We start from the raw sequence: 22350 nt of genomic DNA, 5'->3' as shown, positions 1-22350 counted from the left end.
TGCTGATTTTAATCAAATTTCTCTTCAGTACGTAACTGGAGCCTGGGGATAATGTAGACAAGCATCCAAGTAACAGTGTCGGTTTTAGTGGGAACTTCCAGAGATATGCTTGAGTCTAGACAGATTGCTTAAATTCTGTGCCACAGTGGAAGTATGAAAAGCAGAGTGTATTTTAAACCTACTAGTCTTACCATAAGCTTACACCAGCACATACACCCAGCAGGATGCTTTATCAGTTTCTCAGAAAATTAAAAATTATGAGGTAAACCTTGACTGTTATGTTGGCTTATTCCATCATGGCTTGTATTAGGGACTAGTTTGTGTTCACAGTCTTAATTTGTTGTTGCTTCCCATCTCAAACCTGAGCTGATTGTAAAGTTTTGAGTTTAGAACTCAAAGAAGCCTTGTTACAGAACCCCTGGGCTGCTCCAATTGAAAACAAACCCACGGGCTCTTTAGTTAGGGGCCTGATTGCCCCGCCAGAATTATAACTCTCAATACCAGAGTTTAGTGAAAAGAAAAAGAATTGTTTATTTAACAGTTATATAGATTTAGTTATTTGTGGATTTCTGTTGTTAAGTCTTATGTTCTTTAAAACACCCATAAACACATATTCTTGCCTCCCCCCTACCAAACCAGGCTAGTTTTAGAAAAGTTAGAGAAACCGTTTCCCTACTTTCCAAACACAGTTCAGCTTTACCAGTAGCTGCCAATCATTCAATTTTGATTGGGGAGACCTCGTCTGTGTTATGGGATCCACCAGTTTTTAATCCAGAACCTCATGGATTCTCAGCCTCCTCGTAAACTGTATAGTTAGTCCTTTTGTAATCCACATGGTCAGTCTGTACCTTTTCAAAGCAGCAAGGTATGTCCCTTCCTTAAAACTGCATCGCCAGTCCCAGTTAAATTCATATAGTCAGCCTCAGCCTCAGTAAAATCCACACAGTCAGCCTCAGCCTTAGTTAAATCTGCACAGTCAGCCTGGCTAAAATGTCTGCGGCTTATTTTTAAATCCCTGACTACGTCCTCTGATGCATTGGGTGCGGTAACCAGTTCTGACCATTCACAGAACTTTACGCAGGCTCTGTGTGCTTTCTCCATACTGTCCCCGAGTCCAAGACTCCTCCCATCTACCTGAGGCTTTGGATGCATTAAAGCCATTTTGTATAAAAAAGACACTAGCCACCAGCCTCAGGCATGTGGAGGCATTCTAAAAGCTGCTTCCTTCTCCCCATCCCCCAGCTGCAAACTGGGGTTTTTTGGACTCCTCTGTTTCTGTAACAGCCTTAGATATCTAGACTCCCTCATTCTATAGGTCAGGAAACTAAAGCTGGTTTCAGAGTCATTTATCTCCTTAAGTATGTGTACAAATGGTGGGATACACAAATGTGTGGTTTTATTTCTATAGATTCATACACAGAATCTATAAGGTTTTGTAAACTTGAAACCAAGATTATAGAGTTGATTTAAACGTATGAAAAGCAAGAACTATAGGCAATAGTGATAATTAGATAACTAATTTAGAGCTAGGTCTGTAGATTTAGAGCTAACCCTTCTGCATTAAAAATATAAGGGTCATTCTGGTTTTTGTTTTGGAGGTTTTTTCCTTAATTATCATATCGATTGCTCTAGATGGGAAGTTATTGCTAATTACATGAACTTACATTCTTCTTCTGGAGTCAAGAGAACGGCCAAAGATGTTATCAGCAAAGCAAAGAGTCTTCAAAAACTTGGTGAGTTACAGTTTTGCCACATCAGTTTATTTGATACCTTGAACACTTTAAAATAATCTGTGCAATGTAATGAAAGACTAAATAAGATTATCTATAACATTTAAATTGTTTCATTCCTTAGACCCACATCAAAAAGATGACATAAACAAAAAAGCTTTTGATAAATTTAAAAAAGAACATGGAGTGGTGCCTCAAGCAGACAATGCAACACCTTCAGAACGATTTGAAGGTAAATTTTTTCTGTAAGTAGAAAATGCTAGCCATATATCCACACTGTGTGAAGATATACAAGACCTGAGGTCTGTGGTCAGAATGATTGGGAAATAATGTTTAGCAGACTGGAAGATGTAAAGCAAGCATTTCAGGACAGTCATACATTGATTTACTTAACACCGCTGAGAAGTGCAGTTCTTCCACAGTGCCCTTAGGGGAGGGGTGTTTGTTTTGTTAACCAGATTTACAAATCACTGCTGAAGGATACTGGGACAGTTGAAATTGGATAGGTCGTTAGAACTATACTGACTGAAAAATATATTGTAATTGTCTAAGACAACGTCCTTGTTTTTATGGAAGTACTTAGGAATAAACGGGCCGCATGTCTGCACCTTACATGGTTCGGAACAAATGTGTATAGAAAGAGTAAGCAAGTATGGTGAAGTGTTCATATGTTGGAAATTAGGGTAGAATATATGTGGATTCTTTATACTCTTCTGAAAGTATTTCAAAGTAAGTTTAAAAATGTTAGGGTGCTGAGATTGTCTTCGGTATTCTAGTTAATTTGATTGCTCTGGACCAGTGTTTCAAGCTGTAAATCACAAACCAGCCTCACTAAGCCTCCTTCATAAGTGGGTTGTAAAATATATTTAATGGGTCATGAATAGATGTCAGAGAGCATTACACCTATTTTATGAGTATTTTACATGAAACTTGTCGATGTGCGTATGTATGTTTGTTGTGGAATGTGACATTTTTTTCTGCTGAGTTTCTGAGAGTTTGAAAAAGCTTTTTCATTTCATGCATTTGTAAGCCACCAGTCCTTTCTCCCTGAATCTAAGCTAATCTTGGATATGCTTTCCAGATCAGTTCCAAATATATATTTCGGGATTAATTTAGTCTTGACTTTTACATGTTAACCTGTCCCTGTCCTCTAGTCTAAGTCACACTTTTCCTGTATTCTTAAGATTGGTTTACTATCTCAAAATTTCAGTTTGAAAATATTAAGACTTACAATGTTCTATAGAGATGAAAAAACCATCCTGTGGTTGCAAACATCGGGGGTGATTGGGGGGGAGGGGTGCATCTAGGTTGGGCATCATTTTGGCTGTTTCAAGATAAGCAACAAAATGGAAGTTTAGTACCCCTGGAGGGGCAGTTCTTATGGGGTCTATTCTCCTGCTCCCTTATGCATTCCACTAAATAGCATACCACATTCAGGTATGAGCCTGTTCTCCTCAGACTTGTTTCCATGTTGGAGGCAGACACTGGTGGATGTGCAGGCAGCCAGTCTGTGAGGAGAGCAGTGACCCTGTGAGGGCAAGATTGTGGGTATGTCTCCTCTTCACCTCTGATTGGTTTAATGAACAGTCCCCTATCTCTTCAATTGCACCAGTAAACAGCAAACTGGCACCATTTTTTGAATCGTGTTTTCTCATAGGAACTTTACAGCATTACATGTTCCATTTATTTTGGTGGTGTGAATTAATTGGAGAACAACAGAAAATAATTACATATCACTTCCATCTCTTTTCCAAGAGAGAGGAAATGAATTAAATCTATGGTGTTAAATGTGGGTTGCAGACCAGTAAAAGGAAATTCTACTAATGACTTCTTATAAATTAAAACCTGACTTCAAAAAGGTCCCTAATCTGCCTTGCTATGAGTAGGTGTGTGGTGGTATTTTTTAAACTTGTCACAGTATGTTGTTTGTGTGTATCTGTTTAATTAGTAAGTAACTGAGGTTTCTAGGCTTCCCTTTGTATCAGATCTCACAGGACGCAATTTCAAGTGGTAGTCAGACTACTGGTAGGATAGGTGCTATTGCATTTTCACTACATGGCCTGAAATAATTAAACTGCAAGTACCCATTAACTTAGAACAACCAAATCAGCTTTTTAACCATTTAACATTTTCTTACGGAAGTGGTGGAATGTGTAATACTTATATCCTTAGGAAGAAATATATTTATTTCTGATGTGTGTATGAGATGTTTTCTCAAACAGTAAAAGATTTAGTTTAGTAGAGGTGTTTAGCATTGGCTCCATAAGTTTTTAGATGTGAAAGTGTCACACTGGAACACAGAATCTAAGCTCACAATACTGAAACTTTGGGCACTTGGCTCACCTTTGCTAGTTGTTTCCTCCAGTGTAAAATGAGAATGGTTCCCAGGGTCTCATCTAGTTATAAGTTTTGTAACTGTGAGATAGCTCTATTCACTATCCTGTAAGGAATTTGATTTTTCAGAAATCTTAAGTGTCTTGTGATTATATTTTTAAACCCAGCAGCCCAACTGCAGAATTTAAATCTGATTTAAAAAAGAAAACCCTAGCCCTAGCTGGTGCTGTGGCTCAGTGGATTGAGCACTGGGTCTGTGATCCAAAAGGTTGCCAATTGCTGGTTCGATTCCCAGTCAGGGCACATGCCTGGGTTGCGGGCCGGGTATCCAGTTGGGGGCGTATGAGAGGCAACCTATTGATGTATCTCCCGCACATCATGTTTCTCTCCCCCTTTCTCTCTCCCTTCCACACTCTCTCTGAAAATAAATAAAATCTTTAAAAAAGAAAAAACATCAAAAACAAGCAAAAAAAAAAAACCTCTATAGTGAGTATGTTAGGTGGTAAGAGACTAGCAATATAAGGCAGATATTTCCTATTGAGCTATTTTTTTCTCCCTCTCCTTAATACTAAGATGTTTATGTGTCTCATCTCTGAAAGTTTAAAATTACGCATCATAGATTTGAATGCGCACTTACCAAGATACCTGTGCACCAAAAGACTCATTAGAAAGGTGTTCTAAGACATTTTTCTGTAACTAGAATTTTTAAATAAAAATTTTTCTTCAATAGGTCCATGCACAGATTTCACACCTTGGACAACAGAAGAACAGAAGCTTTTGGAACAAGCCTTGAAAACATACCCAGTAAATACACCTGAAAGATGGGAAAAAATAGCAGAAGCCGTGCCTGGCAGAACAAAGAAGGACTGCATGAAAAGATATAAGGTTGTGGATTTTTTTGAGTTTATAGACTTTTGCTTATTTCAATACCACAGTAGTCATGGGGCCAAAATTACAAAGAAATGACTAATCTTAGAAACTTTCAGACCTCTGGCAGTTAGTAAAAGCAACCTTTTCGGTAGTGTCTTTAATTACAGACTTGTCCAATTTGAATGTTTTACATATTTATACACAAAACACTAGAAATGTCTGCCAATTCTAAATAACACCTTTCTCTCCCTTCCTAGGAACTAGTTGAGATGGTAAAAGCAAAGAAAGCTGCTCAAGAGCAAGTACTGAATGCAAGTAGAGCCAAGAAATGACTTAAGACAATCTTTGTTATGTGCACATTTTTATAATAAAACTGAAAATACAAATTTTCATTCTTAAAATACTTGTGATAATTTGAAAGTATGCCATTCCAACATAATTTCTTGGAGACCTGCCATTCATTGGGGGGTAGTCTTATCCTTTGAAAGTTTGATGCAGTATTTCATTCAAATTTTCAGGTACGTATGTTCACTTCAACTTTTTTTCCTTTAGGGATTAATAGCTTAAAACTTGCTAGTCTCTGTTAGTTTTATAAATATTTATGTTCAAAATATTTTTATTAGGAACATTTTAATCACGAAGCCAGCACATGTTACTGCAAATCTGGTTAAAATCTGGTAGTTGCTCAATGGGACCTAAGGATTAAAAGAAAAGAAAATTAAAACTGACTAAAAAGAAAATACTTAGCCAACTTTCTGTATAGGAGAAAAGCAGCCAGGCTTACCTACAGCAGCAATAGCTGGACTCTTATCATAAATATATTTGGTACACACTTCGCGAATTGTCTCAGCATTCACAGCCTAAAATAGAGAAGGTACCAGCATTCAGAGCTTTTTGTAGGACAAATTTGATACCTGGAATGATACATATTTTTAGCTTTGCAACAAGAATACTTTTACTTAAGATCCAGTGGTGTGTAACAACTACAGTACTTACATCAACTCTTGCTTCAAGCTCAGGGATGGGAATTCTTCTATTATAGCATAACATTTGCCTGCCGATATCCTCACAAATTGGAGTGGAACCTATTTAGAGAAAGAAAAGTCAAGCATTAGAATACAGATCAACCATATGAAAATAAAACTGACATCTTTATTCTTACCATCAAGTTGCAACAACATGTTTGTTTTCAGAAGGTTTTTGGCTCGTGCAACTTCACTTTCAGTGACACTTGTACAGAGTCGCATCCTAAAAACCAATTGGAAAAATCAAAATGTCAAGTAGTTTGAATACATGTGTTTTGTGTTAAAGACCTAAAGAAACACATGATGTCGTATTCTATGTATTATACCACAACTTGATTTCAACTTACAAAAAACTTGAAGCTACTAATGATCCCAATAGCTAAGCAAAAGCAAACCTGTACTGATTATTTTCCTGGTATTGTTAATGTCTGAAAAATGATATGTCTAGCAGACAGAAAATTCAATATAATATAAAAATAGGCTAACCACATTTTGAGAAATGCTATAATCATTTTGAGACTTCATGAATCTCCATCTACTAGGCTCTGATATGCTTAGAGGACAGGTCAGTGGGTAACTGGTTTCTCAAAACAATTCAGTTGAGTTTAATTTAAACCTGATAATAATTACACCCCAGTCAACTAGATTTAGAGAGATATAAGCCATTTAAGAATGGTGGAGGAAAGTTTTCCAAGAAGCTTTGGGCCTTTATGCCTGTCTCAAAGTACTAGTTTTGACTACAAAACACTACATTTTTCTTTTAGCAATGGCAACATCAGATTCACTTTCTAAAAGTTATGAAAGATAACTTTTAGAGATATTTTCCAAACTTCTAGCTGGCATTTAAACATTTTAAACTTTTAGGATCTCCTCCTTTCTAACGTAATGTTTAAAAAATAATAATCTTCTTAAAAAATATTCTATAGTATGAAACCAGTTCAGCTTCACATGAGACTTTGAAGAAACATCTGTGATCTTTAAATAAACATGGCTGCTACTAGTCTTGTTCTTTTGATTAAATGCTAATAAAATCACCATGAAAAAATAATCACCATCAACAGTGTAAAGAAAAAACTAATCTAAAATGTGAATTTGGGCAAGATTTATTTTCTCACCATTCTTTCTGAACAGCGTGTAGCATGTCTGCCACAGTGGCTGGTTCACAAACCATATAGATGCCCCATAATCCTGTATCTGTGTAGGAAGTGTTGAAAGACTGGAAGCTATGGCAGAGGTTGCTGTGACAGGTGAGCTGGGCCAGCTTGCTAGATAAATTCTGTAAGGAAAAAAAAATGTCCAGGAGAACTGTAGGTATGTGTGTCCAAATTACCAGACAGAAAAATGATACAAGGCAAATAATGAATACCCTAAGAAGCAGTTTCTCAGTTTTATCCATCAACATCCAACTCAGTAATAAATTTAAAATTCAGTGACTAAAAATTATTTATACTTATTCTCACCAGCCCAATGCATCCTCAGAGAAAATCATAATGCAAAAAGCAATGAGTCCCTATAATTAACATAGTAGTTGCACTTACTTCTAAAATAATACATTGTTACCAACCCACTCTGTAGAGCTCTTGGCTATATGTATGCTTAAAGATTTGAAATTATATTACATGTGAAACCTAAGATATGAAATTATTTTGTTGAAATCTTTATACACTTTATATTATAGAAAAGTAAAATAATAGTAAAAAGAATTCCCTTTATCCAAATTACCTAACAATTCATATAGTACCATGTTTGCTTTATCATTCTTTTAAACGTATTTTTTCAGCTATTTGAGAGTACATTGCAGATGTGATACTTTTTACCCGTAAATACATTTTAGTGTGCACGTCTGAAAACAAGGAAATTAACCTTACAGCAATTATTAAAACTAGGATATTAACATTAATATAGTACTATTAACAAATCCTTCTATCCTTACTCAATCTGACCAATTATCATCTCATAAATAAACTTTATGACAAAAGAAAAAAAAATGTCTTGACCAAGGATGCAATCCGAATCAACTTATATTTCAAAAGTCAAAATTCATAGTACAGAAGTTCTGTCTTGTCAGTTCAAAAGTTTAAAATCACTAACCATTCCTCCACCAAAAGAGCGATCCCAGTTGCCAATCAGTGTATTTGCAACCATGAGACAGATTGTATCTGGATGTGCCCAACCAACAGCTTCAACAGCTATTGCAAGGTGTGCCAAAGGCATCTTGTCATCTCTCACTCGAATCTAGTTAAGATAAAGAAAAAACTCTAGTTAAGATTACCATCATAGTCCTGGCTGATATGGCTCAGTGGATTGAGTGCCGGCCTGGGAACCAGAGGGTCACCGGTTTGATTCCCAGTCAGGGCACATGCCTGGGTTGCAGGCCAGGTCCCCGGTTGGGGGCACTGGGAGAGGCAACCACACATTAACGTTTCTCTCCCTCTCTTTCTCCCTCCCTCCCTTCCCCTCTCTCTAAAAATAAATTAAATTGAAAAATAAAAATAATTACTTCTATGTAACATGCTTAACAAGAAACAAATTCACCAGTCCCATTAATTGTAAAGGTAAAATGCTCTCCATGACTTTTTTTTTAACTATTAGGCCTCATTACACTGTACACTCGAAGAATTTCATGAGCTAGGGAAAGATTTTTACCAAAAGGTCTCCAACTGAAATACTACAGACATACCCATCAGATGGTTACCTGGTAAGAAAGGAATGCATTATTTCACTGGTAGAAATCAATCTTTTGTGTTTGTTTATCTGAATTTTTAAATCTAAATTTAAGCTAATATTGACATAACAGGCTATTTTTGTACTGCCAGTGCCAACATCAGGCCTCCTTCCAGACACTACTTTGAGCATCATTCCTAATGAGGCAAACTAAGCCTCTAATGAGGCTTAAAGCTACAATTGACAAGCACAAGAGTCTGTAAGTTCTGGCTCTGATGGGCAGAAGGAAAAACTTAGCCAAGAGTAAACCTAATGTGAAAGTCCAAATTTGGATGTTTTTAAAATAAAAGATTTTTCTATACCTTACAATATATAATATATATAAATGGGCATACAATAGATAAATGGGCATAGTGCCAAAGAAAAGCACCAAAAGACAAAATATTGCCCTTAAAACCTTGTTTCCTTAGGAAAAATAAGTGGTTAAATAATATGGAATTGGAAGGAATATACGCAAATGTATCCATCATCATCTCTTTTTCTGTTTCACTTTAAGCCTTTGGTTCCTTCCATTTTACTCCTGTTGGAAACATGCACAATTTGTATACTCATTCATAAATGCAACACAGGAAACTCAAAGGGCTAACTACTAGCTTAGGAGGCTTTCCCTACCTCACTTCCTGTGAATTTGCAGGGAGGCAGAGCTGGTATTTCTCCTTTGTGTGTGGACAGAGTGTCACCAAAATGAAACTTTGCTAATTCAAGCAGTTCTTCATGGCAAACCCCTAAATTAAAGGAAGATATTTCACATATTTAGTAGCAATACAATCTAAAGCAGACAACTAACGGCCAATAGCTCAAGGTGATATATAATTCAAGTTACACATGAACTATTTGCACTCAAAAATGATTTCAGAGTAAGCTCACAGAGCATACTTTTTCCCTTGGTGGTGTTATAAGGCTTTTGGTTGCACAACTTAGTCATTCTGTAGAGCAGGGTCCCCAACCTCAGGGCCATGGACCGGTCTGGGTCCATGCCTGTTAGGAACAGGGCCAAACAGCAGGAGAACTTAATATAATGTGTTTGAATCATCCCAAAACCATCCCCTCACCCCCACCCCAGTCCGAGGAAAAACTGTCTTCCACGAAACTGGCCCTTGGTGCCAAAAAGATTGGGGACTGCTGCATAGAGCAACTGACAGTTTTCATCTTCACAGGAAAAGATAAGACAGCTTGAAAATACCACATTCCATAAAAAATCATGTTATATTAAGTCCTAGAATGCAAAGTAATTTTCAATTTTTTTAAAGTAGAAAATAATATAAATATGAGCTCTAACACTTAAAGAAAGCTGGGTACACAGATATGTTTTTCTCTGAGCTCTGCTATCAGAATTCCTGTACAAAATTATTTAATCTAATTTCTGAATAAATCCAAAGCTACCCAAACACTCACTATACTTGCTATTAAAAACTTAAGAATTACTTAGATTCTGAATCCCTTACTATCCAAACATGGGACACAAACATTCTATCAGTGAAGGATTCTTAAACACAAATAGGAAGTTACAACACCAACTCAGGCATGTGCAAGTGGTTTAAAAAATATTGCCATGACATTTCCTTAAATAAAACATTGTACTAGAATATAAAAGCACAACTTATACCATATTTTCTAAACAAATCTGTGGTATAAAACGAGAGTATATGCTGTACATTTTCAGAATCCTTAACTAGGACAGGCACCTTGGATATCAACCCAGAGGGTGACAAAACAAGGAAGATCCTGGTGATACCAGAATGACAAGCAGAATGTGAAAAAACCTGAGCATGCACACAGTTCTCAGCACCTGATGACAACTGCTTCTACTGTTATTACCTTCGCCTATAGCCCTCCCAGTTGGGTGTTCCAGAAACTTCAGCTGCTCCAATACCAGTTCTATCCCAAAAAAACAGGAGAGCTAATAATTTTTAATAAAACTAGGTCTTACTGATTTCATTGAATTCAAGATGCCACTGTTCATAAGGCACATCATCATTTATGTATTAATAAGATAAAATGCTAATTAATCTATGACAGAACATAAGATATCCCAACTTTAGTAATGTCAAAATGACTCATGAACTACAGTAAAACCTACTGTCCATCTGCCACCAACAATGGCAGAAACATTCCAGACAGCTTGGTTATTGAAGCCCCACTTGACCAAAGTCTTCCCATTTCCCAAAAGAAGTTCTGAGTGCACTGCTTGCCAAACAAAGGTACTGTAATGTGTTTTAGCTGAGAGCACAATGAATAATGTTTAAGATATTTAAACCTCATTTTCACCTCCATTATTTCCAAATAATTAGCTCAGAAGTCTATCCAGAGCAACTAGAATTTTAATTTCCTATAATTTCTAATGGGAGAAAAATTAACACAAAATATTTACACTCTTATCTTCACTTTGCCCTAAGAAAGAAAAAAAAACAAACTGGAAACCAATAAAATGTACTGTCTGCCTAAATTCAGACTGTCAGGAAATCTAATGTGAATTTTCTTATCATTCACTAGCTTCCAACATGTCCCCAAAGAAGCACTGCCCTAATGCCAGTCACTTGCATGTTTGGATTCCCATTAAATATTCTCATGGTTCCCTCTGTGCTCCCCCTTCTCAGTAATTGGATCTACTGAATGAATGAACAAATGAAAGAATTAAAGAACAACAAAACATACCCATTCCATGCCTGACCAAGTGATAATTTAAAATCTGAAAAGATTCCCAAACTATGGAGCACTGTTTTCCAAGTGTCATTGTCTCCCAGTTCACTCTTGCCCTTCTCTTGCAAGTAAATTCCATCATGTATTTACACTTATGCATTAAAAGGTCCATACATCTTTCCATTAAAAAAAACTTCACTATAAAGAAGATAGAGGGAAAGTCTGGTTCTGCCTACGCAACATAGTAAATAGTTTGCTCTGTAAATATGCTTAGGACATCTCCCAACAGGATCAAACTTAAATAAGCACATCACTCTGTTTAAAACAGTTATAGAAATTTAAATCAACCAACCTCCAGCAGCAGCAAGTACTATCCTTGGCCCCTTATAATGTGTAGTTATATAATCCACTAAATCCTTACGATTTATAGATCTGTAAATGGAATAAGAAAAGCAATATTAAAAGGAAATTAAAAAGCAGAGATCTTCACATAATATATCTGAAATTAAATTAGACCTTAAAGGAAATCTAAATTAAATAAATATGGTCAGAAAAAGGATACTGGCAATAAGTATCAAAGAATTTCAACTTTTTTATCTCAAAAACATATGATACGATCACTTGTTTATTCCAGAAGTTAAGTTAGGAGCCCAGACACCTGGGGGCTAGGTGGGGCTAAAGTATAACTAACTACAATATCATTCAGATTATCAGGGGATAAAATTTATTTTTTCAAATACTTTCTGAATGTATATGAATGTTAACTTTCAAAACTCATATATTTTTCTCAACAACAAAAAAAAAATCTGAGACTTAATACCTACTTGATATTTTCAGTTGGTCCCAAAATTGTCCGTCCAAGTGCAGTATTTTGATAAGCTGTGGCATGAAGATAATCAAAAACAACTTCTTGTAAATTGGTTTCAACTTCCTGCATCTCTCTAAGGATTACTCCACGTTCACGTTCAATCTCTGCTTCTCCCAATGTGCTATTTTGTATTATATCAGCAAGAATTTCTACAGCTAATTGAAAATAAAACATAAGAAACACTAAGATTCTTAATTTTCACTATTAAAATCTAGTAAACTAGAATCAGAAACCATGATACTGACCATCACTCAATACTGACTAAATAAACTGGGAAGAAACATTTTTTATACATTCAATACATGTAAAAGGACAATATTAAAAAAAATTTTAATGTAAAATAAAAACCCCTGTGGTACAGAAGAGCTTGGAGAAAATTCCTAAATCTGCCAAAAGTCCCACAACACTTAATGACTCTACCTACAACCACTTAAAAAATGCCATGGACATCTGCATATGCGTAAACTGTATGAAAATTACAAAGTAGAAAATTAACCATATTAGTCAGAATATCTAAGGGTATACAGACAGTTCACATCACTCAGGTATTTACTATCCAAGTTCCCACAGCAATGAGGCTGCTACATAAACAAGCCAAGAATCATCATCATCTACACCTCCAATGAACCACTTACAGAATTACTGTCCTCACAAATATCCTTCCCCACCTAATCCCCGTGTCTATTCCCATTCTTGGCATTACCAAAGTCACTGATAAAATGACTACCTAACAGAATTGGAGCAGTTATCATCTTAAGAAAAGGATAGGTACCCCAACAGATACGAATGACTATCAAAGAATCAAAAGTGAAAACTGATGAAATCCTCAAATACTTGTACAAAAATGACCCTAATTTACAAAAAGCCAAACATGAACTGAAGGATATCGTATCATGCTATTAAGCAATTTTATCAGAAAATTAACAGACATCTTCAAAAAAGAAAACCTAATCTATTCTTGAAAAATTAGTATTATATAGTTGCAATCAAAATCTAAATTTTAGTAAATATGAAACAAAGTCATAATCTTTAGCTTCATTTTTTTTTTACTCTACTATATACTTTTGTTGTTTTAAATTCACTTGAAGAGACTGTCTCAAATATAATTATATTCAAATACTAACCACCTCCTGTAACTAATTATCTCTGTAGGCTGCCCTAACTGACAAAACATATTGCTAGAATAAGCTGAGGCTGAGATCATGACCAAAGGGAAAAAACTACCTATAAAACAAAATAAAACCCATCTGTCTATCCAGACAAGAGAACCAGAGGCCAAGATGGGTGAAGAAGAATCCAATGTCAATGGGAGGACACCTGGTACTTGCCACAGTGGGGAGCTCATAATGCCCAGTACTTACGATTTGATCACAACCTTCTTTATTTCTTTTTAATGTATATTTAATATTGTTAGTATAATAGTAAATGTATTTAACTTATAAATATACCTATATTGAGAATATAAGATCAAGTGTCTTATATTCAAGTGATAAGGATGGGTGATTCTAAAAGTTTGGAGACTACTAGTCTAAATAAACATCTAATTATTACCTTATACACGAGACTTCACTGAACTAAAGGGATAAAAACTGAAGCAAACCCCCAGAAAGGGAGCTGCTTCAGAGAACACTTCCAGTATGAATTCCTCCTGGAAGAGCCTATCTGCTTTTCCACACCCCCTCGCAGTGGCTGTGCTTCTCAGCCAGAAGCCAGGAAGGAAAAATAAAAAAGGCTTCCACCTTCTCTCTTTCATTCTCTAGCCCCTTTTTCTTTCCCTCCTGTTCTTTGTATAAAAAGAAAAAGAAAAAAAGAAAAAGAAAACCTTTAAAGTAGCCTGGCCTAGCCCCGTTGTTCTTAGTCTCTCATCAGTCCTGGGGCAAAAACTGTTTCTAAGTACATCATTGAAAACCTTAGGGATGATTTGTGCAATTCAAACCCACACCCTCCACTTTTTTCACCTTTATTGGTTTTAATGCAGAAGTTAGGCTACTGTACAGGTATCTGCAGTTGGTAGGTTTTTTGTTGTGTTGTGTTGTATTGTTCTGACAAAGCGACCAGGCACAGTGAATCTGACTGAGGAGATTTCCACTTGAGTCCACAGTAAGCCACTTACTAGCTGTATATTTCTAAGCAAGTTACAGTCTGGACCTAAGTTTCTACAACTGAAAAGTGGAGACATCTACTTCATTCACTGGCTTCAAATATGTGATTACTATGCAGATCAAGTAAGATAATATGTACACAAAATATAATATATACAAAAGTACTTGGCCCTGACCAGTATGGCTCAGCTGGTTGGGCATCAGGCATCATCCCACAAAGCGAAAGGTCGCCAGTTCAATTCCCTATCAGGGCAGATGCCTGGGTTGTAGGTTCAATCCCTGGTCGGGGCACATACAAGAGGCAACTCATCAGTGTTTCTCTCTCACATCAATGTTTCTCTCCCTCTCTTTCTCCCTTTTTTCCCCCATCCTAAAAATAAATAATATCTTTAAAAATAAAGTACTGTGTATACAGTATTCCCTCACTTATCGTGGGTATTATGTTCTAGACCCCCTGCGATAGGTGAAAATCTGCGAAGTAGGAACCTTACATTTATTTTAGTATTGATATATATTTTAAGGCTTTATAAACCCTTCCCACACACCTATAAACCATTCCCAGTCCTTTATTAACCTTTCCCACTCCCTTATTAACCTTTTCCACACTTTTATAAAAACTACTTCTGTTCTTAAACATGTTCTACACTCTTAAACCTACGTAACTTTAACAGCATAACGTATACAGTACCGTAAAATCCCATGATATAGCGAAAAATCCGCAATAAATAACTAAATATTTTTAAAATCCTGCGATACAGTGAGGCCGTGATAAGTGAACCGCAATATAGAGAGGGACTACTGTAGTCCCATTCAAACATTATTAATAAACGCCTATTAGAAATACAAAATTCCAAAGTAATGAAACTAACCACAACCACACAAGGACCTTAAAGATTAATAATTTCACCAGTTATCATTAAAACTGCTAAATTTTGTTATTAATTCTGCCACGGGGAAAATGTTTCGTGTAATAACTTTCCTTTAAGAAATTCAACAAGGAATTAGTATAAATGACCCATGGACAAAAACAACAGGGTGGGGATTGACTGTGAGAGAAGGGGTGGGCTGGGTGGGGGGATGTAATGGGGGAAAAAGTGGGACAACTGTAATAGAAAAACAATAAATAAATTTAAAAAGAAAGAAATTCAAAACACTCTAGTAACATGGTAATTATAACAAACTGGTATGCTATGCTGTCAGAATAATTATTTTATTTCTACAAAATAAAAATAAAATGTTTGTTATAAAAATAATCAATAATCCTACAAGTGAACATCTGCTTATTTTGCTCTAGACCAAAAGGTTTTGTAGCAAACAAGGAATTAAAAAAATGCTTCTAGCCAGAGCAAGAAATAAAAGGCACCCCAATTAGAAAAGAGCAGTAAAACTGTCACTATTTAGAGATGACACATTTTGTATGGAAAACCTTAAAGACTCCATAAAAAAACTGTTAGAATAAATTTAGTAAAGTTGCAGGATACAAAATCAATACTCAAAAATCTGTTGCATGTCCATACTCTAAAACAAACTATCAGAAAGAGAAATTAAGGAAATCCCATGTACAATTGCATCAAAAAGAATTAAATACCTAGAAATAAATTTAAGGACATGAAAGACATGTACACTAAAAACTATAAGACACTGATGAAAGAAAATTGAAGACACAAATAAATAAAAAGATATTCCGTGCTCATGGATTAGAAGAACTAATATTCTTAAAATGTCCACATTACCCAATGCAATATACTCATTCAGTGCAATCCCTTTTAAAATTCCAATGGCATTTTTCACAGAAATAAAACAATCAATCCTAAAATTTGTATGGATCCACAAACGACCCCTAAAAGCCAAAGCAATCTTGAGAAAGGGAAAAAAAAGCTGAAAGTACCATGCTTCCTGATTTCAAACTATAATACAAAGCTACAGTAATTAAGTTTGGTATTGGCATAAAAAAAGACATGTAGATCAATGGAATAAAACAGAGGGCACAGAAATAAACCCACATTTATATGGTCAATTAATCTAAGACAAAGGAGTCAAGAATATACAATGAGGAAAAGACAGTCTCTTAGATGGTGTTAGGAAAACTGGACATAAATATACAAAGGAATGAAACTGGACCACCTTACATAATACACAAAAATCAATTAAAAATGGATTAAGGACTTAAGCATTAGACCTGAAACTGGCCCTGGCTGGATAGCTCATTAGGTTAGAGTTGTCCCCATATGCCAAGGTTGTAGGTTCAATCTCTGATCAGGGCACATACAAGAAACAACCAATGAATGCATAAGTAAGTGGAACAACATATCTATGCTTCTCTCTCACTTTCCCTTCCTCTTTCTCTCTCAAATCAATTTAAAAAAAGACCTGAAACCATAAAACTCCTAGAGGAAAACATTGGCAGTATGCTCCTTGACACAGGTCCTAGTGAGGATTTCTTTAATCTGATACCAACAGCAACAAAACCAAAAATACACAAGTGGGACTACCTCAAACCTTCTGCACAACAAAAGAAACAAACAAAAGGTAACTTATTAAATGAGAGAAAATACCTGCAAATCATATATCTGATAAGAGGCTAATATCTAAAAAATATAAAGAATTCATACAACTCAATAGTAGAAAAACAATCTAAATCAAAAATTGGACCAAAGATCTGAATACACATTTTTCTAAAGAAGACATACAGATGGCCAGCGGATACATGAAAAAATGCTCAACATCACTAAACATCAGGGAAATGCAAATAAAAACCATAATGATATCACCTCACACCTGTTAGAATGGTTGCCATCAAAAAGACTACAGTACTGAGACTTATGGCCAAGATAGTGACCTAGACAGACAAGCTGCATCTCCCTCCACAACTAAGAAGGAATACAACTACCTCAAAACTGGAGACAACCGGAAGTTCCAGAAAATCGAGCTGCATGGAAGTCCAACAGACAAAGATTTAAAGAAGAAATACTCATCCAGACAGGTAGGAGGGGCGGAGCCCAGGCGGAGAGGATGCGGTGTGGTAGCAGCAGCAGGCCAGCAGAAAACGAAGTCACACATTTTAAAAGGTAGAGAGGGACACCTGGGGAGTGCTCCCAGCACCAGACCAGACAGCACAGCTCACGTTTTCAGCGCCGGGGAAAATCAAGCCTCATTGCTTCTGACTGCAAATCAGTGGGGGCTGGGGTGGAGGAAGAAACCGCCCATCCCTCAGTACAATCCGCTCGTTTAAAGGGCCCCATGGTCCTAGAACGTCCACGGACCCACCCACTCTGGGAACGACGACCAAGGCAATAGCTAGAGAGGTGCCAGTCCCATTCCAGAAGCGGGAGAAGTGCCTGGAAAAGGGGCAAGTGCTGAGCAAGCAGCATTGTTCCCTCTCAGACCTCTCCCACACGCACAGCACCACAACGTGGTGAAATGGGTTGCCCTGTACTGACGAATATCTAAGACACAGAGCCACTGTAGAAAACAGTATGACAATTCCTCAAAGTATTAAAAATAGAACTATCATATATCCAGCAATTCTACTTCTGGGTATTCATCCAAAGAAAATGGAAACACTAACTCAAAGAGATATATGCACCCTCATGTGCATTGCCACATTATTTACAATTGCAAAGATATGGACACAACCTAAGAGTCAACCAAAGAATGAATGAATGAGTCAACCATAAAAAAAGAAGGAAATCTTGCTATTTGCAATAACATGGATGGACCTTGAGGGCATTATGCTAAGTGAAATAAGTCAGACAGAGGAACAAGTACCATGTGATCTCACTTATATGTGGAATCCAAAACCAAAAACAAACAAAAACAAAACAAAAAAATTTTAAAAACCCAAGCTCATAGATACAGAGTGGGAGAAATGGGTGAAATGTTTTGTTTTAGTTCTTAATTTAAATAAAAAGACTAAAAACCCAAGTTAATGGAAAGAAAGGTAAGAAAGAAGCACACTCCAGGAGGATCTGTAATGTGCAAATGCAATAAAGAAGCAAGAGTTGGTCAAAAAGCAAAGCCCAGCAGTCGGTAGATATAAAACCTGTTCAGGTTTATAGAAATAAAAATTCAGATAACAGGGTAAAATGGGGGAGAGGGGGACTGTAGGCAGTAATAAATAAATAAATACAAGCAATTTAAAATGTTTCAGCCCTGGCTGGGTAGCTCAGTTTGTTATAGCATTGTCCCTGCCAAGGTTGCAGGTTCAATCCCTGGTCAGGGCACATATTATACAAGATTCAACCAATAAATGCATAAATAGGTGAAACAACAAATTGATATTCCTTTCTCTGTCCTTTCCTATCAACTTAAAAAAATTTAAATGTTTCTCTGCATAGGTATAGCTCTGAAATAAGTATTTTTGAATCAAGCATTAGGGAGGGCCTAGTTGGCACAAGTTTTGCAGCATATAAATATTTGATATCATTTGTCCTATTGGGAAAAAAAAATTAAATTTTTTTTTTTTTACATTTCTGGAGGTTGCCCTTTCACAACAGACATAAGAAAAACACTACTATTTATTAACTCTTGTGAAAAGTACATATCTGCAGTATAAATAAAAACAATACCTCTTGGCAAATCTTTAGAAAATGCTTTGGCATAATATACAGTCTGCTCTCTGGAGGTATAGGCATTGAGATGTGCACCCATGTTTTCAATCTCAAGTTCCAAATCTAACTGGGATCTCTTTTTTGTGCCCTGAAATAAAAGAGGGGGAAAAAAGAGATTATGAGACTTTCCTTTATCCCTCACCTCTTCTAAACACTTCAGACAATGAGTATGAGGATGTAAGCCTATGTCCGTTTCACACAAGGACCAAATTTGGTTTTTAAAGTAATTAGGCTTCAGAAATCATGGTAAACATGTATTTTCAGATGCCCCTTACAACCTAAGAGAAAATCCTTGTTTCAACTCTACAGAGCAACTGTAAGTCATTACTTCAGATAATAATTCTGAGGAAAAAAAGGATTTTAAAAATAATAAAAATAACATGCTATACTATTGAAGTAGTTCGTCTTGCCTTAGAATGAGAATTTTGTGCTGTCTCTTTAAAAAATGCATTTTTATAAATTAAGTCTGACAACTTGCCTTGAAAGCCATATGCTCCAGAAAGTGAGCTGTTCCATTATTCTTCTCATTTTCATATCGGCTTCCAGCATCAATCCAGAGCCCAACCTTAATGCAACCAAGAAACAATTAAGTAAAGCATTATTTTCTTTCTTTTGGGGAAATGATAGTGGGGATGCGAGGAGGAAGGGAAAGCTCCTTCCTTTTTCTGACAAATGCTTTCTAGTCTTGACACTAAAGTTTTCTTGACTTGAATGGGTTGATAGTATATTCCTTTGAACTATGAGATTTAACAATTTTGGTCACCAGACTCTGCTCTATGGTTAACTGAGGACTCAGGTTCTTAGTACAACTTGTACTACAGCCATTAACTACAGTATAAAGAACATCAGTGACTGTCAAATATAGGTTCAAGTCCTGGTTCTTGTCACGTATTAGCTGTGTGGCCTACAACAAAACCATTTAATCTCTTAACTTGTTCCTCAATCATAAAAGGGATGTGATGATGCCTAATACAAATAACTGTTTTAAAGATCAAATAAGACAACATAGTATGTAAAAACAGCTGGCACAGCATTGCCCAACAAGTACAACTCTTTCATTACTAACAATAAATAATACAATAATAAGCTACAAGAACCAGATAATAGACACTTAAACAGGGTACTCATGCACCCAGTATAGAAGTGCCACTGGAAGGAAGATTCACAAGCAAGAGTCACCTGTCAAGGCAAAATAACCGCCGCTATTTTTCAACCACCACAAACAAAAAAGTTTAGATCAAAACCACCAATTTGCTCTCTCATCATGAGAAATCACTCAAACAGTAGTCGCCTGAATCACTTACTGTACATGTTGAGAGCCCAGAGTCTTCAGAGGCCACTCTGAGGCCGTTCTCCAAACGGGTTACTCGTGTTTCAGGAACATTCAGGACCACGTGTGGAGCAGCCTGTGTGCTTCTCCATCTGTTCCCTCCAAAACAGAATGACTGGTTGGAGGCGGAGAGGTGCGAGGGAGGAACCAAAACACGTCATTATTCTGATGGTCAACGCTGATTTAAGAAGTCAAACCTACCTCAAAGAGACTGCCCTTCCCTCAACTGGGAACCTTCCTTCCCTTATCAATCCTCTCCCAAAGCCAGAAACATGCCTACAAATTAGCTATTTTTATTTCAACACCTCTCCTTAGAAGTGTTTAATACTCGTTATAGAGGAAACAGCAGGAGGGAAAATGCCGAGAAAGGGAGAGAAAAATATAAAAATAGCTACACACAACATAGAAATGAGATTTAGGTGTTCACTGTTCGAGAAAAGCAAAAAGTTTTGAAAAAGGTAGAAAAAGAGAAGGCAGTAAGAATAATAGGTGATCAAGATGCACATTGGCTGACAGACTTGCTGACTACGGACTATGCGTCTGTCCGCAGTTGTTCTTTTCCTTGGTACATGTCCAAGGTATGGAGAAAGTGAGAGGCTCTTATGAGCAAAATGCACATACAGACAAAATTTTCCTTTAGCTATCTACCCGGGGCTCGCAGGAAGCGCGGCTGAGAATGAAGTTTAGTCTTAGGCAAAAGCAGAACTTCGGGGATCGAAACTATCTCACTTTTTCATTTTCCCCAATTTGTAACCACTGTGTTTTTAGTAATCAACACGCACTCTTTACGACTACTTCTCAATAACTGGGAGTGAAGAGACCGGTAACCAGGGTCATCCCCCAAGTCACTGGCGGGTCACGCGCAGCGGGTGACCAAAGCCAGTCCTGCCTCGGAGAAGCTGAGAGCCCCTCGGGTCCCCTGTGATGAGGCCCGGCCCCACCCGCGTTCGGTGGTGTGCGGCGCGGACCCCAGCGGCCGGGAAGGGCGCCCGTCACTCAAGTCCGCAGCGTGGGGTTCGGCCGGAGGGGCCGGACCGGTCGGCACCCAGGCAAGTGGAAGACAGCTCACCCGTCCAGCAGCGCCTCCGACCAGTAATCTCTTGGTGAAACCCCAGAGCCGCGGCCCTGCCGCGGGTAACAGTACCGCTTGGGCTGCGGCTGGTGCTGCTGCCGCCGCCGCCGCCACCGCCCCCGCCATCGCCGCCATCGCCGCCATCTCTGCTGTGCCCTAGAGGAGGATGTACTTCCGAGGTTGTGACCTGGAGGGTGATCCCAGAGGAGAAAGAGGACACCACCTTGTGGCCATAATGGAAATGACCCTCCTCGAAGCCGCCTTGGAAGGAATCGACCTGGGAGTGATGCTGAGCGATGTACTCCAAATAATGTGCATCAGGAAGTCTGCAGAAGGGCCTGTATCCTGAGTTACGTCGATCGCCTACGGCGTGCAAGGCACAAATGTGGAGGAGTTCAAGATAACATGGTGCAACATATTATCCGACTGGTGACTGAAATTGATTGGAAAAAGTGGGATAAGATTCATAACTGACTGTCCTTAAAGGAAGCATCTAATGGGAGAGCCGCGTAGTGCGGTCAAGGGAAGGATGCTGTATCAGTGTCGACCCCTAATTACTCTCTTCAACCCTGTACAGTCTGGCTCTTCATTCTGTGCAGTTTGGGCTTGGTGAGGCCACTAACTGCTGAAAGATGGGCTGTTTACAGTCCTTATCTTACAGTCCTACTGGCAGAATGTGACATGATAGAATTCTGAAATTTTCTTTTCTCGTTGTATCTTAAAGATCCTCCTTCTCCTCCTTCACCTTCTTGGGCAGCTCTATTCACAGAGCTCTTAAGGAAACTAAAAATATCAAGCACTGTTCTAACTATGCTATTGTTACACTCCTTTTACAGATGTGGAAACTGAGGTAAAATAACTTGCTAATTACAGACTTTCTGGTTCCAAAGCCTGTACTCTTAAACACCACATTAATCTGCCCTAAAAATTGGTATCCCCCCCACCCCTGGCTCTGGACCTGGGTCTCCTCTACTGAATGATATAAGAAAGACCACATATTTTATGATTCCATTTATATGAAATGGAATAGGCAGATTTATTGAGA

The 22350-nt window shown here is 37.4% G+C and overlaps 2 protein-coding genes across 3 annotated transcripts in view; one reads left to right on the top strand and one right to left on the bottom strand.

Moving 5' to 3' along the window:
• The window catches only part of DNAJC2 (DnaJ heat shock protein family (Hsp40) member C2), a 38297-nt gene extending 32971 nt beyond the window's left edge, over positions 1-5326 (top strand). The window contains exons 14-17 of one of the 2 annotated variants that reach the window (XM_090287308.1): positions 1633-1733; positions 1855-1962; positions 4795-4949; positions 5192-5326. In XM_090287308.1, the coding sequence (XP_090143434.1) occupies positions 1633-1733; positions 1855-1962; positions 4795-4949; positions 5192-5266 (439 nt within the window). In that variant the 3' untranslated portion in view covers positions 5267-5326. Of the gene's footprint in view, positions 1-1632; positions 1734-1854; positions 1976-4794; positions 4950-5191 lie in introns of those variants that run through there. The other variant, XM_090287309.1, reaches the window with a different exon arrangement.
• On the bottom strand, positions 4795-21472 carry PMPCB (peptidase, mitochondrial processing subunit beta). Its single transcript, XM_090287310.1, has 13 exons — positions 21303-21472; positions 20208-20348; positions 19382-19468; positions 18862-18991; positions 12148-12346; positions 11676-11755; positions 9296-9408; positions 8051-8194; positions 7075-7235; positions 6097-6182; positions 5931-6019; positions 5719-5794; positions 4795-5629 (listed from the first exon to the last, which is right to left on the bottom strand). The coding sequence occupies exons 1-13, from the start codon at positions 21447-21449 to the stop codon at positions 5565-5567; spliced, it is 1518 nt and encodes a 505-aa protein (XP_090143436.1). The 5' UTR covers positions 21450-21472; the 3' UTR covers positions 4795-5564.
• Positions 21473-22350: the final 878 nt, after the last annotated feature.

This window comes from Furipterus horrens, unplaced genomic scaffold (genome assembly GCF_987537825.1).
Source record: "Furipterus horrens unplaced genomic scaffold, mFurHor1.1.pri manual_scaffold_9, whole genome shotgun sequence".
Lineage (NCBI taxonomy): Eukaryota > Metazoa > Chordata > Mammalia > Chiroptera > Furipteridae > Furipterus > Furipterus horrens.
The sequence above is the reverse complement of the archived record's forward strand: the minus strand, read 5'-3'. Positions and strand labels throughout refer to the sequence as shown.